This window comes from Hemiscyllium ocellatum, chromosome 7 (genome assembly GCF_020745735.1).
Source record: "Hemiscyllium ocellatum isolate sHemOce1 chromosome 7, sHemOce1.pat.X.cur, whole genome shotgun sequence".
In the NCBI taxonomy this organism is placed as follows: domain Eukaryota; kingdom Metazoa; phylum Chordata; class Chondrichthyes; order Orectolobiformes; family Hemiscylliidae; genus Hemiscyllium; species Hemiscyllium ocellatum.
This window is the reverse complement of record NC_083407.1, coordinates 113201154-113215602: the sequence shown is the minus strand read 5'-3', so window position 1 is coordinate 113215602 and position 14449 is coordinate 113201154. Positions and strand designations below refer to the sequence as shown.

Sequence of the window (14449 nt, the reverse complement as noted above, 5' to 3'; positions counted from 1 at the left end):
TTAGATGAGAGTTTTATAATGCTTAAGGTTTAAAATGGGGAGTAAACTCTTTGAAACACATTCACTGAGCTCTGCCTTATTAAAAATTAGTGTATTCAAGTACTTGGCTGGCCCCAGTACTGAGATCATGGAAATGCTGTTTATAGACAATAATCAAGCAGGGTTGAATGATGGAGAAATATGCTGAGTTTTGCTGTATTAATTTTAGGGGTAAACAAGCAATTAAACACTTATTTTATGAGATTAAATAAATCGGAAGTAATCAATTATAGGCCTGGTAACAAATGAAAAATAGATTTGATAACTTGTCTCAAATTTTAGGATTCTAGAATAAAATCTGCTCAAATTTGCCCAAAGCACTGTGTCATGATCGGTCCATTGGTATTTCCCCTGCTGCACCTGATTGAATTCTTCATATACAAGCCTAGTGACACTGATAGACTATGGAGGTTTCACAATTGGGCAGCACGGTAGCTCAGTGGTTAGCACTGCTGCCTCACAGCACCAGGGTCCCAGGTTCGATCCCAGCCTCGGGCGACTGTCTGTGTGGAGTTTGCACATTCTCCCGTGTCTGCGTGGGTTTCCTCTGGGTGCTCTGGTTTCCTCCCACAGTCCAAAGATATGCAGGCCAGGTGAACTGGCTATGCTAAACTGCCCGTAGTGTTAGGTGCATTAGTCAGAGGGAAATGTGTCTTAGAGGGTCGGTGTGGACTTGCTGGGCCGAAGGGCCTGTTAACACACTGTAGGGAATCTAATCTAATCAAACAGACCTTAGCTTGCACACATGGCACTCGAGCTTTTTGCAGGGGGCACTAAACAGAAATCGCCACCTCACACTGATTTTGCTTCCCCCATCCAATCTGACAAGTTTAATCATGACGTGGAGGTGCTGGTGTTGGACTGGGGTAGTGAAAGTTGAAAATTATACGACACCAGTTTATAGTCTAACAGATTTATTTGGAAGTAGAAATTTGACTGCTGCTCCTTCGTCAGGCAGCTAGTGGGACAGGATCATAGGACAGAATCTATAGTAAAAGATCAAACTATCATACAACTAATGAGATATATTAGACAAACCTAGATGGCTGTTAGGATTTTAATCACTTAGAATGGAGATGGAGGGTTTGTGTGATTAGTATGTAAATCCACTGTGTCTTGGTACATGTGACAATAAATTCAATTCAATTCGAGCCACTAACCTGAAATAACTTAAGGAATGGACAGGAAAGTTAAGGCCACAGTCTGATCAGTCATGACCTCTCAGAACAGGATAGCAGGCTTGAAGGGCTGAATAACTTACTTATTCTCCTATTTGGATCTTGGGGTTGCATTTTGGAACAGAAGGGTAGATGGACATGGGTTTAGTACTGTGAAGGTCTTTTTTTAAGATGGTCAGAAAGTCATTTAAAACAGAAAGAATGTCATTATTGAGGGCCTGAATTTTCTTTTAATTCATTCATGGAATGAGGGCATTGCTTACTAGGATAGTATTTATTGCTCATTCCTAATTGCCCAGAGGGCAGCTGAAAGTCCAGCACATTGTTATGAGTCTAGAGTCACATGTAGACCAGACAAGGATGAAAATTTCCTTCCATAAATGACAGCAGTAAAGCAGTCCCCTCCGATAACTAAAAATGGATTCATGATCATCATTAGACTCTAATTCCAGCTATTAATTTAAGTTAAATTCTACCGTCTGTTGTGGCAGGATTTGAACAGAGTCTCTAAAACATTACCTGGATCTCTGGATTAACAGTCTAGTGATAATATTACTAGGCCAGCAACTGACTATAGTATTAGTAGATAAATGGATAATGATTTATGACAAGAAGAATTAACACATCAAGACAGGTTGTTTAATTTTGACTTCAGAACAGAGGATTCATAGCTTAGTTCATAAGGTAGAATGATTTCTCCTTAAGGAGTTCAAGTCAATCAAGAGAACTAGTCACTTTGTTAAAATTGATTTCTTTTCTACTGAGTTTGAGACAGGTCAGTTTGCAGAGAATTCTCCATGTTGTGAGAATTGAAAAAGATTAGGCCACCAGCATTGAGAAAAGTTCATGCTGGTGGGTTCAGAAGTGTAAAACTGCCTCCACAATTCAAGACAAGAAATTGACAAAGCATCAGTTAAGTCAAGGTTTAAACAGCAGAGATCAGAACAATATTTCTCTGTGATTAAGTCTCTAAAATGGATAGTGTTTGGAAACAGATTAAACTTGGTTTTGATGCTTGCATTGAGACTGTTCTAATGGTCTCCTACCAATACACAGCTTTGTTTTCTCCTCTTTATTGTAATAAATGTAGCTGTTTAAATGTATTTGAAGCCTCAAGAGGTGCTGCTTGATAGCACTTCTAACACTTCACTGACTATCAATAATAGACTGTTGGGCAGATGATTGGCCAGGATGGATTTCTCCTGCTTTGTCTGTACAGGGCATACTTGAGCAGTTTTCCACATGGTTGGATAGTTGCCAGTGTACTTGTTGGAACATAAAAGATATGAGAGGCAACCTTATTGAACCTTTCAAGATTTTCAGGGGTCTTGACAGGGTAGATGAGGAAAGACTGTTTCCCCTGCGGGTGTCTAGGACCAGAGAACATAACCTCAGAATAAGGGGGTCACACATTTACAACAGAGGGGAGGAGGTATTTCTTCTTTCACAGGATACGGAATCCGTGTAATTCTTCACTGTGGGGGGCAGTTGAAGCTGGGTCATTAACCATATTCAAGACCGAGATAGATTTCTAATCAGTAAGAGAATCAAAAGTTGAGATAAGCAGGAGAGTGGAATTGAAGATAAGACCAGCCATGATCTCATGGGATGACTGATCAGACTCAGTAGTTGAATGGTCAAGTTCTGCTCCGACATCACATGGTATTATGGCAATAGGGAAGACAAATGGAAGATTGGCCTTTACTACAAAAGAGAATGAGAGTATGAAAGTAGTGAGATCTTGTCAGAACACACCTGGAATATTGAGAGCAATTTTGGTCCCCTTACCGAAGGAAAGATATACTAACATTGGAAGTACTCCAGAGAAGATTCACAAGGGTGATCCTGGGTATGGCAAAATTTTGTGAGGAAAGATTGAGTAGGTTGGGCTTGTACCCATTGGAGTTTAGAAGAATGAGAGGAGACCTTACTAAAGTTTAAGATTCTGAGGTGTCTTGAAGGATAAGATGCACAGAGATTATTTGTGCTTGCTGGAAAGTCATGAACCAAAGGACATAATCAGAGTAAGGAGGAATTTTGTCTCGCAGGACAGTAGTCAGTCTGTGGAATTGCTTACCACAGAGGACTGTCAAAGTGAGACATTAAGTATATTCAAAGCTGACACAGGCAGGCCTTTAAACAGGAAGGAAATCAAGGGCTATTTGAAGACAGAAAAGTGTGATTGCTTTTTGTGGCATGATCAGATCAGCAACGATCTAACCGAAATGGCAAGAGTGGACACAATAGATTGAATTGCCTAATTCTGCTGCACTGTCTTGTGGTCTCATAGTTGAGGCCGAGAACATAAAAGCTAGATGCATATGCTTCAGTGGTATAATATACTTTGAAGGCACCTGGAGTGTTCTGCACAGCTCTAGTTATCAAATCACAGGTTGGAGGTGATTGCACCACAGATGGCATATGAGAGAGTTAGAAATGTTGTAAAGTTTGGAGATTTTTGTTTAGCTATGAGTAAAGCCTGAATAAGCTGAAGTTCTTTTCTTTGGAATACAGAAAGAAGAGAGGAGGTTTAAATGAGGTATATAAAATCAGAAGAAGCCCAAATACAGCAGTGACAAAGTTATGTGTTTGCAAACAGGTCAGTGTTTGGGGACAGAGAGGTAAAGCAATTAGCAGAATTATAGAGGTGTGAGTATCAATTTCTATTAACAGATGGCAACAGGGATGTAGAATTCACTGCTAGATAGTCTAAGGGGAGGTAAAAACCCTCTTCATATTTGAAAAAACAAATTTGTTCATGCACTTGCAATATAGTATCATGTAGGGATACAGCTGATCGGATACAGTGAACCACAAGGCCTCCTGTGCCGTAAACCACTTGATGTTTCTCTGTAAAAAGGGCAAGTAGAGTGTGTAATATTAATAAATGGTTGCTTGTGAAGGCACAGGCAACATTACTTCAGAGAACAAGGACAATGAAAAGGACACAAATTACATTTTATTGACCAAAACCAAACCAGCTCAAGTAAAATAAACAAAAAAAAGCTGTGTTAATTAATACATCATAGTGAACAGTTTTAGGAATGTGAAATCACATTTGGCAAACAAAGCAAACCAGATTTAATGCTTTAGAGTTTTAAGAAGCTAACTAGCAGAGTAGATGAAAGAGAACCTTTGGATGTGGTACATTTGAATTTACAAACACATTTGATAAAGCTAACAGATTGTTGCATAAACTATGGGGTCTTGGGATAGGGGATAATATATTACAATGGATAAAGGACAGGAATAAGGTTAGCGAGTTGTCAGGATCAGTCCGAAACTTTTGATTATTTTCAATCGATGCTAAAAACTTAGATGAAAGGACTGAGCATAATGTATTCAAGTTAGCTAAAGTTACAAAGCTAGTGGAGAATTAAGGTATGAAGCTGTCAAGTAAATTAAGTAGATTAAGTAAGTGGAAAAGGTGGTGGTGGATAGTGTAGAATGCATCCCTTTGGCTGGAATTTTTTTTAAGTAATGAGAAATTATGGCTGAAAAGCATGGCACACAAGGGCAATCTTTGAAGCCCGAAAAATCTGTCTCAAAAAAAGGGTCAACTTGTGTAGTACTGTATCTTCAAGTACCACCAGTGTGGGTTAGAATAGTCACCATCATGAAATTGGACGGAAAGCCTGTAACCTATACTAAATTAATGTGGCACAGTTTACAGAATGAACAAATTATGGAAAGTTACTTCTAATTGCATTCAAAAGCATTTTAAGACTGTCAAATTCACCATCTGCAGCATTAATACAGAGCTCATTTAGCTCATTTTGAATTACTAAAAGTAAAGCACCATAATATTTATGCTCTGGATCAGATTTTGCTTTGAAAATCATCCCTCCATAACAAGTTACTTTTCTGTTCATCAACTGAATTTGTTAATCCACAATTTTGAATGATCTGATAACACTTTTGCATATGAAACCACACAAAATATTAAGCAGGGCAATGTGCATATTTGCCCTCTGTGAAAGTTATTTCTCCACCAATGATCCACATATATTCGAGTTTGCACAAACAATTCGTAAATGGCTTTTTGAGACAGACAGCTAAGGTTGAACTCTGAATATTAGTTCTCCTAGAATAACTAATGTGCATGGTGTTTATTCATAGCCACCTCTTGATTTGTCAGTTTTGAGATCTGCTCACCATCAAACTGCATTCTTTGTGTGGACAATCAAGCACTAAATGCACATATTTCCCATCCACAACTTCGTTCATTCCACGCTCAACTATCCAATTACTCAACATTAGGTTCTACCAACAGGTGAATTTGAAAATGAATTTGAAAATGCGAGCTTTTGGAGCTTTGCTCCTTTTTCAGGCCTGGTATCAGAGCTCCAAAAGCTCACATTTTCATATAAAACTGTTGGACTATAACTGGTGTCAGGTGGTTTTTGACCTTATCCAAGCAGTCCAACACTGGCACATCCACAACATAACTTATTACTGTCATGCACAAAAGCTCATAGAAAGAATTTGGTGTTTGGCATGGTGTATGAAAGTTACCACAGGTTTAATTTTGTTCCATCAGCAATACAAGCTCACATCACCATGAATCTATTCCTTTCATGTCCTATCTTTTTCACTAAACTGTTTTGTGAACCTTTCCACTCCACAGTCGGGCTGCCAGGTTGAGTACTCATATCTTTGCAACTGTCTGATGAACTGCTGGAAGCTGGACATTTTGGCATCAAAGTCTTTTGATAGTCTCTGAGCAATCTTTATAATCTGTTGCAAAACTGTTTCATAGCACAACTACTTCAACTAACAGTTTATCTGAAATCTTTGTTTTGGCTCACTTGAGTCCAGCAAAGAATAAGTGACAAAGTAACCTTCGCATCTGTTTTCGAGGACTATTTCGATATATGCTTCTCAAGATTAGACTAATGACTGGTTCCTGTTCCTAATGGTGCATTTTTTTTTCATTTGTGGGACATGATTCATTGGAGCAGCATTTATTGCCGGATCCTAACTGCCCTTGAGGCAGTGGTAAGCTCCCTTTACGAATTACTGCAGTCCATGCACAATGATGTTAGGGAGGAAATTCCAGGATTTTGTCCCAACATCATTGAAAAATAGCAATGTATTTCCAAATCAGGATGGTGAGTGGCTTGAAGGCGAACTACAAAGTGGTGGCATTCCCATGTATCTGCTGCGCTTATCCTTCTAGATGGAAGGCATGGGTTGGGATGATGCTGCATAAGAATTTTGGGTGAATTTCTGCAGTGTAGCTTATAGATGGTACAAAATGCCGTTACTTGGCACTGGTGGTGGAGGAAATGGATGTTCTGCACCACATTTACAACCAAGCAGGCTATTTTCCCTTGTATGATGTCAAGCATAAGTGTTCTCGGAGCTGTAGTCATCCAGGCAAGTGGGGAACAGTCCATCATAGTTTTTCTTGACTTCTGTCTTGTAGATGGGCAGTCTTTGGGGAATCAGGGATAAGTTACTTGCAGCAATATTCCTAGCCTCTAGCCTGCTCTTACAGTCACTGTATTTATATATATTATATGTATTTATAGTCCAGTTGAGTATCTGGCAAACAGTAAGCCCCAGGATGTTGACAGTGAGGAATTCTGAGATAGTAATGTCATGTCAAGGCATTACTAAAGGGTAATCGTTATGTTATCTTTTACTAGACACAGTCTGTGCCTAGTATTGTGAGATCTGAATGATACTTGCCACCCAGTAGCCCACACCTAGATATTGTCCAGGTCTTGCTACATTTGGATATAGGCTAATTCAGTATCTGAAGAGTCATAAACGGTGCTACAATGTAATCATCAGTGAATATCCCCACTTCTGATCTTCATATGGAGGGGAAATGGTCATTAATGAATCAGCTGAAGATGATTGGGTCCAGAACACTACAATGATAGCTCCTGCAGAGATGACATGAAACTTAGATGACTAACCTCCAAGATCAACATCTTCCTATGTACCAGATACGACTCCAACCAGCAGTGAATTTTCCCGATTCATTGACATGAGTTTTGCTAGGGCTCCTTGAAAGCAACTGTCAAATGTGACTTCAATGTCAAGGACACTCTTGCCTCATCTCTGGAATTCAGCTCTTTTGTCCAGATTTGAACCATTTTGTAACAACAATCAGAATCCCTACAGCATGTAAGCAGGCCATTCAGCCCATCAAGTCCACACCAATACTCGAAACAGCATCCTATCCAGATCTGCCCCCGAACGTATCCCTGCAACCTGCATTGCCCATGGCTAATCTAACTAGCCTACATCCCTGTATAGTATGGGCAACATAGCATGGCTAATCCACCTAAGCTTCACATCTTTGGACTGTGGGAGGAAACTGGAACACCTAGAGAAAACTCGTGCAGACACAGGAAGAATGTACAAACTGCAAACAGAGTTGGAATCGAACCTAGGTCCCTGGTGCTAACCACTGAGCCACCTTTCCTCTCCATAAGGTTAGGAACTGAGCGGCATCCAAAATAAGCATCACTGAACTGTTCAATGTTAAACAAGTGCTACTTGATCGCACTGATGAGACCTTCCAGCACTTTACTGATTATCAAAACTGGATTGATGGGGTAATAAAATTGGTCAGATTGGATTTGTCCTACAGTGTGTAGAGGACATATCTTGGCAATTTTCCACATTGCAACTATACTGGAACAGCGTGACTAGGGACGTGGTATGTTTTGGTCCATAAGTGTGCATTTGGTCATGGTCATATTCTAGGTTGATTCCTCCTTCGATTCTTATAACAGTGTATGCAACTGTTTTGTGACACAACCCATATTGTCTCTGATCCCTATGCTAGTCTACTGCTTATTTAAATCAATGAGTGTGGAGATCAGGTGGGAAAGCGAAGGTCCATGATCTTACTTAAAGGCAAAGCTCACTTGAGGGTCCAACTCTTGCTCCTATTTGCTGCATTCTGATATTGATTTGTTGGATAAAATGAAAGAACTACAGGTGAAGATCTGAAACAAACAAATAATTGCTAGAAAAACTCAGCAAGTCTAGCAGCATCTGTGAAGAGAAAGCAGAGTTAACACTTGGAATCCAGTGATCCTTTTCCAGAACATCAAGCTGAAGACTCCACTCTTTCCACAGATGCTACCTGTCCTTGCTGAGTTTATCTGCAATTTGTCTCTCTATTAGCTAAGTTACCAGTATCAACCAAGTTCAATGCACAGCCCCGACAGATGTTGCTGAATGCAGTTTTAAAAGTACAAAGTTCAAGGTTGAGTTTCAAAATGCATTAAGAAACTCCTTTTGCCTTGAATGCTCAAAGAATAATGGATTTCTGACCTCTTTCAACTGGTCATTGCTTCCCCAGGATGCTGAGCGTTTGTGGGATCCCTTCTTCTTTTCAGAGCTCTCTTCTGCCCAGGCACTTGGAGTCTATCAGAAAAAACAATATACTGGTTTTAAAACAACCTCATTATTCTGACTGCATTTTAAGCTTTTGAAACATTGCTTGGTTAACAAAGATAATGCAAGCATAACAAATAATACGAAAGCAATATACTGGAGAGGCTGGAAATTTGACAATCGGCCTAATTGATTCGCATGACCTCTACTTATCATAGACCAAATGCAAGCTCTAAGACCTTCTCTGACCTCCCCAACATGGACCATGAACCTATTCCCTTCCTAACAACCCCCAACTACCTCCTCCCCAAAATTCAAATGGGATGATCTTGTCCAGCCCATTGAACTTATTGCATCCCATCTTGACAACTTCTCTTCCTCTTCTCTTCCTACATTAATCCTCTGAGACCTACATAAAGAACTCTTGCTTCCAGTGAGCTCACCTTCACAGAAGACACAAGTCCCCCACACCCTAATCACCTGAAAGGCAGTCCGAGAGGTCCTCCTTCAGTCGAGACCCTGAATGTGTCCAGAGGCCCACCTTTAGTTCTGTATTACCCATCACTCCCATTGGCATATGAACTATAAAATATTTTGTCAATTAATCTTTCCTTTGTTCTACCCCATTTCTTCCACTTCTGTTTTTCTTTGCTGCATTCACTTGAGTAAAACCCGTTACATTTCTATCTTTCTTTAGGTTTGGAGGGCCATTGAGGTGAAATATTTATATCTTATTTCCACAAACATTGCCTGATTTTCTGAATATTTCCATCATAACCACTGTTATCGCACGTAGAACCACAATCCTTTCTGACTTCTTAGAATGTCTCAATCACAGTCATTTGAATTTACTTAATATTAGGAAACATGCCTTTCATGCAATCTTATCATTGCTTTGCAATTTACAGCATGAGCAAGTCAGTCAGCCTGACAGGGTAGTGCCACTGTTTATGCTCCACAGGAGCTTTCACCTTTCTTTACCTCACCCAATATGTCCTTCTATCCTGCTGTCCCTCACATACTTAATGAGCTTCCTATAAAATGCATCTATGATCATCTTAACAGGAATTACATACAAGAATCATTAAATAAAAAGAACATATTCCATTTACAGATCCATTGCAGAATTACAGTAGCAGCTACAAAGTCTTGTGCATCACAATGATCAAATCTCCTTCTAAGCAAGTTTTGTAATAAACTGTTTTAATTGCAGCCACTCAACACTGCCAATCTGTTAGGAAATGCTGTTGCAAATGTGTTGAGTAGATAGGACAGAGTGGATGTGGAAAGGATATTAAAAATAGGGATCGCCCATTTAAGGCTCAAAAATGAGGAGAATTTTCTGTGTGGAGAATCTTTGGAATATTCTTCCTCAAAAGGGTGGTCACAAGGCAGTCTTTGAACATCTTTGAGGCAAAGGTAGATAGATTTTTGATTAGCAAGATGAAAGACGACTGGGGATAGGTGGAATAGGTGCCACAAAACAGTGAGATCAGCATCAATCTTGGGAATAGCTCAGTAGGCAAAAGGTGCCACTCCTATTCCTAAATCATACATATCTAAGTAGAAACAACGCATGAATCATGTGCTCAATGTATTTCTGACTTCTGCTCAAGAACTAGGTTCGTAATCACTTCTTGTCAGTCATAAAACATCAGTGGCGACAGCAGCATATCTTAGCAACACAAGCATACTTTTATTTCCCCTGCATCTACACTCTGATGTTCAACTATTTGAAAAATAACTTTCAAAATTGGACCTTCTCAGATTAGGAACATGAAATTAAAGCACTTTCATACTTTTTAGAACTTCCAATGTCAAAATTTCTCAACTACTGCTAGAATAACAAACAAAATTATAGACATGTATTAACAGGCCATACTGCTGAAGCAACCACTGTCAGCACTGACCCTGCAAGATCGTATTCTACATTTCCTTAACTACCTCCATTATTTACTTGATGCTTCCTCACTCACTAAGACGCTTCCAGTTTAACTGGATCTACGCACTGAAATGTAAAAGTTTCCAGAAAATAAATTGTACAACTTTGTACCACACAGCATTACTTTTAATGAGCATACATGAGCCAAAAAATATCTAGAGCCAGATTATATCTTATCACAACATTTTAACTATCTCCATTTATAATAATGAGTAGAAACATGTAGGATTATTTCAAAGAAGTTTAAAATGTATAACAAGTTGGCATGCTCTACATCACAGAGGGGAGAGAAAGTGGATGCAAATTGGATTAAGGTGCGTGTTAATTGACAAACTTCAAATATTTCAATACTGCTATAACAAAAACACGCGAGGAAAACAAAGCCAATATTTCATATCAAAGGCCTTTTATTAGGCTTATGAGCTTGAGATATAATTGCTTTTTTTAAAGGCAGGCAAAGGAACAGGCAGGGAAGATCTGTGAAAGAGTGAAAGGCAAACAGGAAAGTGGGCATTAAGAGATTAAATGACCAAATGGATAAAATAAAAGTCATTGCTCAATAAACTCAGGATCTTGATCAGATGAGCCAAAGGGCTGAGATATGGCAGATGGAGTTTAATTCAGATGAATGAGAGGTGCTGCATTTTGGGAAAGCAAATCTTAGCAGGACTTATACACTTAATGATACACTTAAGGTCCTAGGGAGTGTTGCTGAACAAAGAGACCTTGGAGTGCAGGTTCATAGCTCCTTCAAAATGGAATCGCAGGTAGATAGGATAGTGAAGGGGGCGTTTGGTATGCTTTCCTTTATTGGTCAGAGTATTGAGTACAGGAGTTAGGAGGTCATGTTGCGGCTGTACAGGACATTGGTTAGGCTACTGTTGGAATATTGTGTGCAATTCTGGTCTCCTTCCTATCAGAAAGATGTTGTGAAACTTGAAAGGATTCAGAAAAAATTTACAAGGATGTTGCCAGGGTTGGAGGATCTGAGCTACAGGGAGAGGCTGAACAGGCTGGGGCTGTTTTCTCTGGAGGGTCGGAGGCTGAGGGGTGACCTTATAGAGGTTTACAAAATTATGAGGGGAATGGATAGGAAAAATAGGCAAAGTCTTTTCCCTGGAGTTGGGAGTCCAGAACCAGAGGGCATAGATTTAGGGTGAGAGGGGAATGATATAAAAGAGACCTAAGGGGCAACTTTTTCACGCAGAGGGTGGTACGTGTATGGAATGAGCTGCCAGAGGATGTGGTGGAGGCTGATACAATTGCAACATTTAAGAGGCATTTGGATGGGTATAAGAATAGGAAAGGTTTGGAGGGATATGGGCCGGGTGCTGGCAGGTGGGACTAGATTGGGTTGGATATCTGGTCTGGCATGGACAGGTTGGACCGAACGGTCTGTTTCCATGCTGTACATCTCTATGACTCTAAACTCAGGTCTGGCAGCATCTGTGGAAACAGAAACAGAGTTAAGATTGAGTCCAATATGACTTCTCTTCTTGTTCCAAATAAGAGTCACACTGGATTTGAAACATTTATGGTTTTTCTCTCTCCACCAATGCTGTCAGACCGGCTGAGTTTCTTTAGTACTTTGTTTCGATTTCAAATTCCCAGCATCCACAGTATTCTGCTTTTACAGGTATATGACGACAGAGATGCTATGTCAGGAAATGGAGGATGCAAATTGGGAAGCTAAGTAAACAAAAGGTGAGCCTGAATTAGTAGAAACGGCAAAAGCACAATCATAAACAATAGCAGTCTGCAGGCAAAGAAATGGGGGCAATGGTTATGACCTGGAATTGTTGAATTTTACAGCTTTCCAGACTCAATGTTCCGTGCCAAATAGAAGACGCTGACACAAGCTGCTGTTCTTTAAGCTTCTTAGAACAATGAACAAATTTAAAAACTCACAATACCAGGTTATAGTCCAACAGGTTTAATTGGAAGCACTAGCTTTCGGAGCGCCGTTCCTTCATCAGGTAGTTGTGGAGTACACAATTGTAAGACACAGAATTTATAGCAAAAGTTTAGTGTGATGTAACTTAAATTATACATTTAAAAATACCTTGATTGTTTGTTGAGTCTCTCATCTATTGGAATGACCATGTTACTCCTTTCACATGTAAATCACAAAACTTTTTTAAAAAGTTACATTCTCAGGTTAACTGTAGCAAGTAGTATCAAGTTAGATAAGATGTTGAGGGTGTAAGCCCCTTGTGCTCCCTGTCTGTGCCATAGTGTTTAGACTGATTCTAATCTAAAATGTGAGTAAACAGAGTCTTACATGGATTCATGCAGTTTTTGAGCAAAGTACAATGTAATTCTGCAAGTATAAATTCACCCCACAAACATATATGTGTACGTGTGCATGTGGGTTTTTTTGTGTGTGTGTGTGTGTCTCGGTTAACCTGAGAATGTAACTTTTTTAAAAAATTTTGTGATTTACATATGAAAGAAGTGAAACTAACATGGTCATTCCAATAGATGAGAGACTCAACAAACAATCAAGGTATTTTTCAATGTATAATTTCAGTTACATCCCACTGTAAACTTTTGCTATAAATTCTGTGTCTTATAATTGTGTCCTCCACAACCACCTGATGAAGGAGCGTCGCTCCGAAAGCTAGTATGCTTCCAATTAAACCTGTTGGACTATAACCTGGTGTTGAGTGATTTTTAACTTGGTACACCCCAGTCCAACACTGGCATCTCCAAATCATAAACAAACTGTGTTGGGTGTGACTGTTGGAGAAGCTACATCTGAGGCTGTGCAATTATATAATACTCTGGGGCAATTATACAATAAGCTTCTAAATCTGCATTTAATTTTTAACCAATAATCTTTATAAACAAATGGCAATACAAAAAGCTTGGTAATTTCTTTGGCTTTTTAATTCCTTCCACAAAGTCATGCATTCTGGCTCTCCTCAAATGATACACCAACAAGATAAAAATCTACTTTGGCAAATTCTCCTTGTTTGAACTGGGAATCAACTAGGGTCACTATGTTAACAGTATTCAATATGGATTTTATGGTTAGTGCTATTTTATCCCAAACTGCTGGACACGGTATGCACAAAATCTGCTTCGGAGGACGACAAGAAAGAGATAGGCAAACAGCTTTGACCAAGTCAGATTGTATCATCAGGGAGAGAAGCAACCTAAATTTCTGATAGTCAACAAAAACAAGGTATACGACAAGGTATTTATTCAGCATATTAAAACAATCTTTTGCGATTTCATATTAAAATCCTGTTGTTCCATGAGGTCACGAGACCAAGTCAAGACGCTTTTCAAACTAATAAGTAGCACAAATAACTTATCTGCATTAAGACCACAATTATATGCAATCTATCCAGTGTAGTTAAATTTCTATTCAATTTCACTCACCTTGACAAGTTGACAAAGTTTCAACAGAGCGACTTCCAAACAAAACCTTGTTTCTTTAAATTCTTCAAATACAGTTTTTCTTCATATCTTTCAGGTTTTGGTGATAATTTAAAGGCGGATTTAGCCCAGAAAGACTGGGTTTATTCTGGAATCTTTCCTTTGAAATTCTCTCGTGGTCAAGGATCACCTTGTGGGGTAGATGCCAAGCATGATGGAAATAAAAGCCACTGTAACCCAATGATTTCATAGCCCAACACATATTGTACATTAAGACATGTTGTAATGATCAAATTCTTAATTCCAAATCCATTTGCTTGCTATTGCAAACTAAAATGTAAAATCACCCGTGCCATGATCAGTTACGAACAGATATGAAGCATGCATCCAAACAAATTAGCAAATTTCAGTTATAATAAAAGTTTAAAGATTGCTTTATCAATGTGAGCTGTGAACCAGATTTAGATTCAGATGTTAGCTGAAATAAGGGACATTTAAATAACAAGTCTCTTCTGATGTAGCTCTCTCAATAGTAGATGAGACA

The 14449-nt window shown here is 39.1% G+C and overlaps 1 protein-coding gene across 2 annotated transcripts in view; it reads right to left on the bottom strand.

The window, feature by feature from the left end:
• The window catches only part of fam117bb (family with sequence similarity 117 member Bb), a 226590-nt gene that overhangs the window by 121779 nt on the left and 90362 nt on the right, over window positions 1-14449 (bottom strand). The window contains exon 3 of one of the 2 annotated variants that reach the window (XM_060828106.1): window positions 8517-8609. The exons of the other annotated variant lie outside the window; for it this stretch is intronic. Coding sequence (XP_060684089.1) covers window positions 8517-8609 — 93 coding nt within the window. The remainder of the gene's footprint in view (window positions 1-8516; window positions 8610-14449) is intronic. 2 annotated transcript variants of the gene reach the window in all.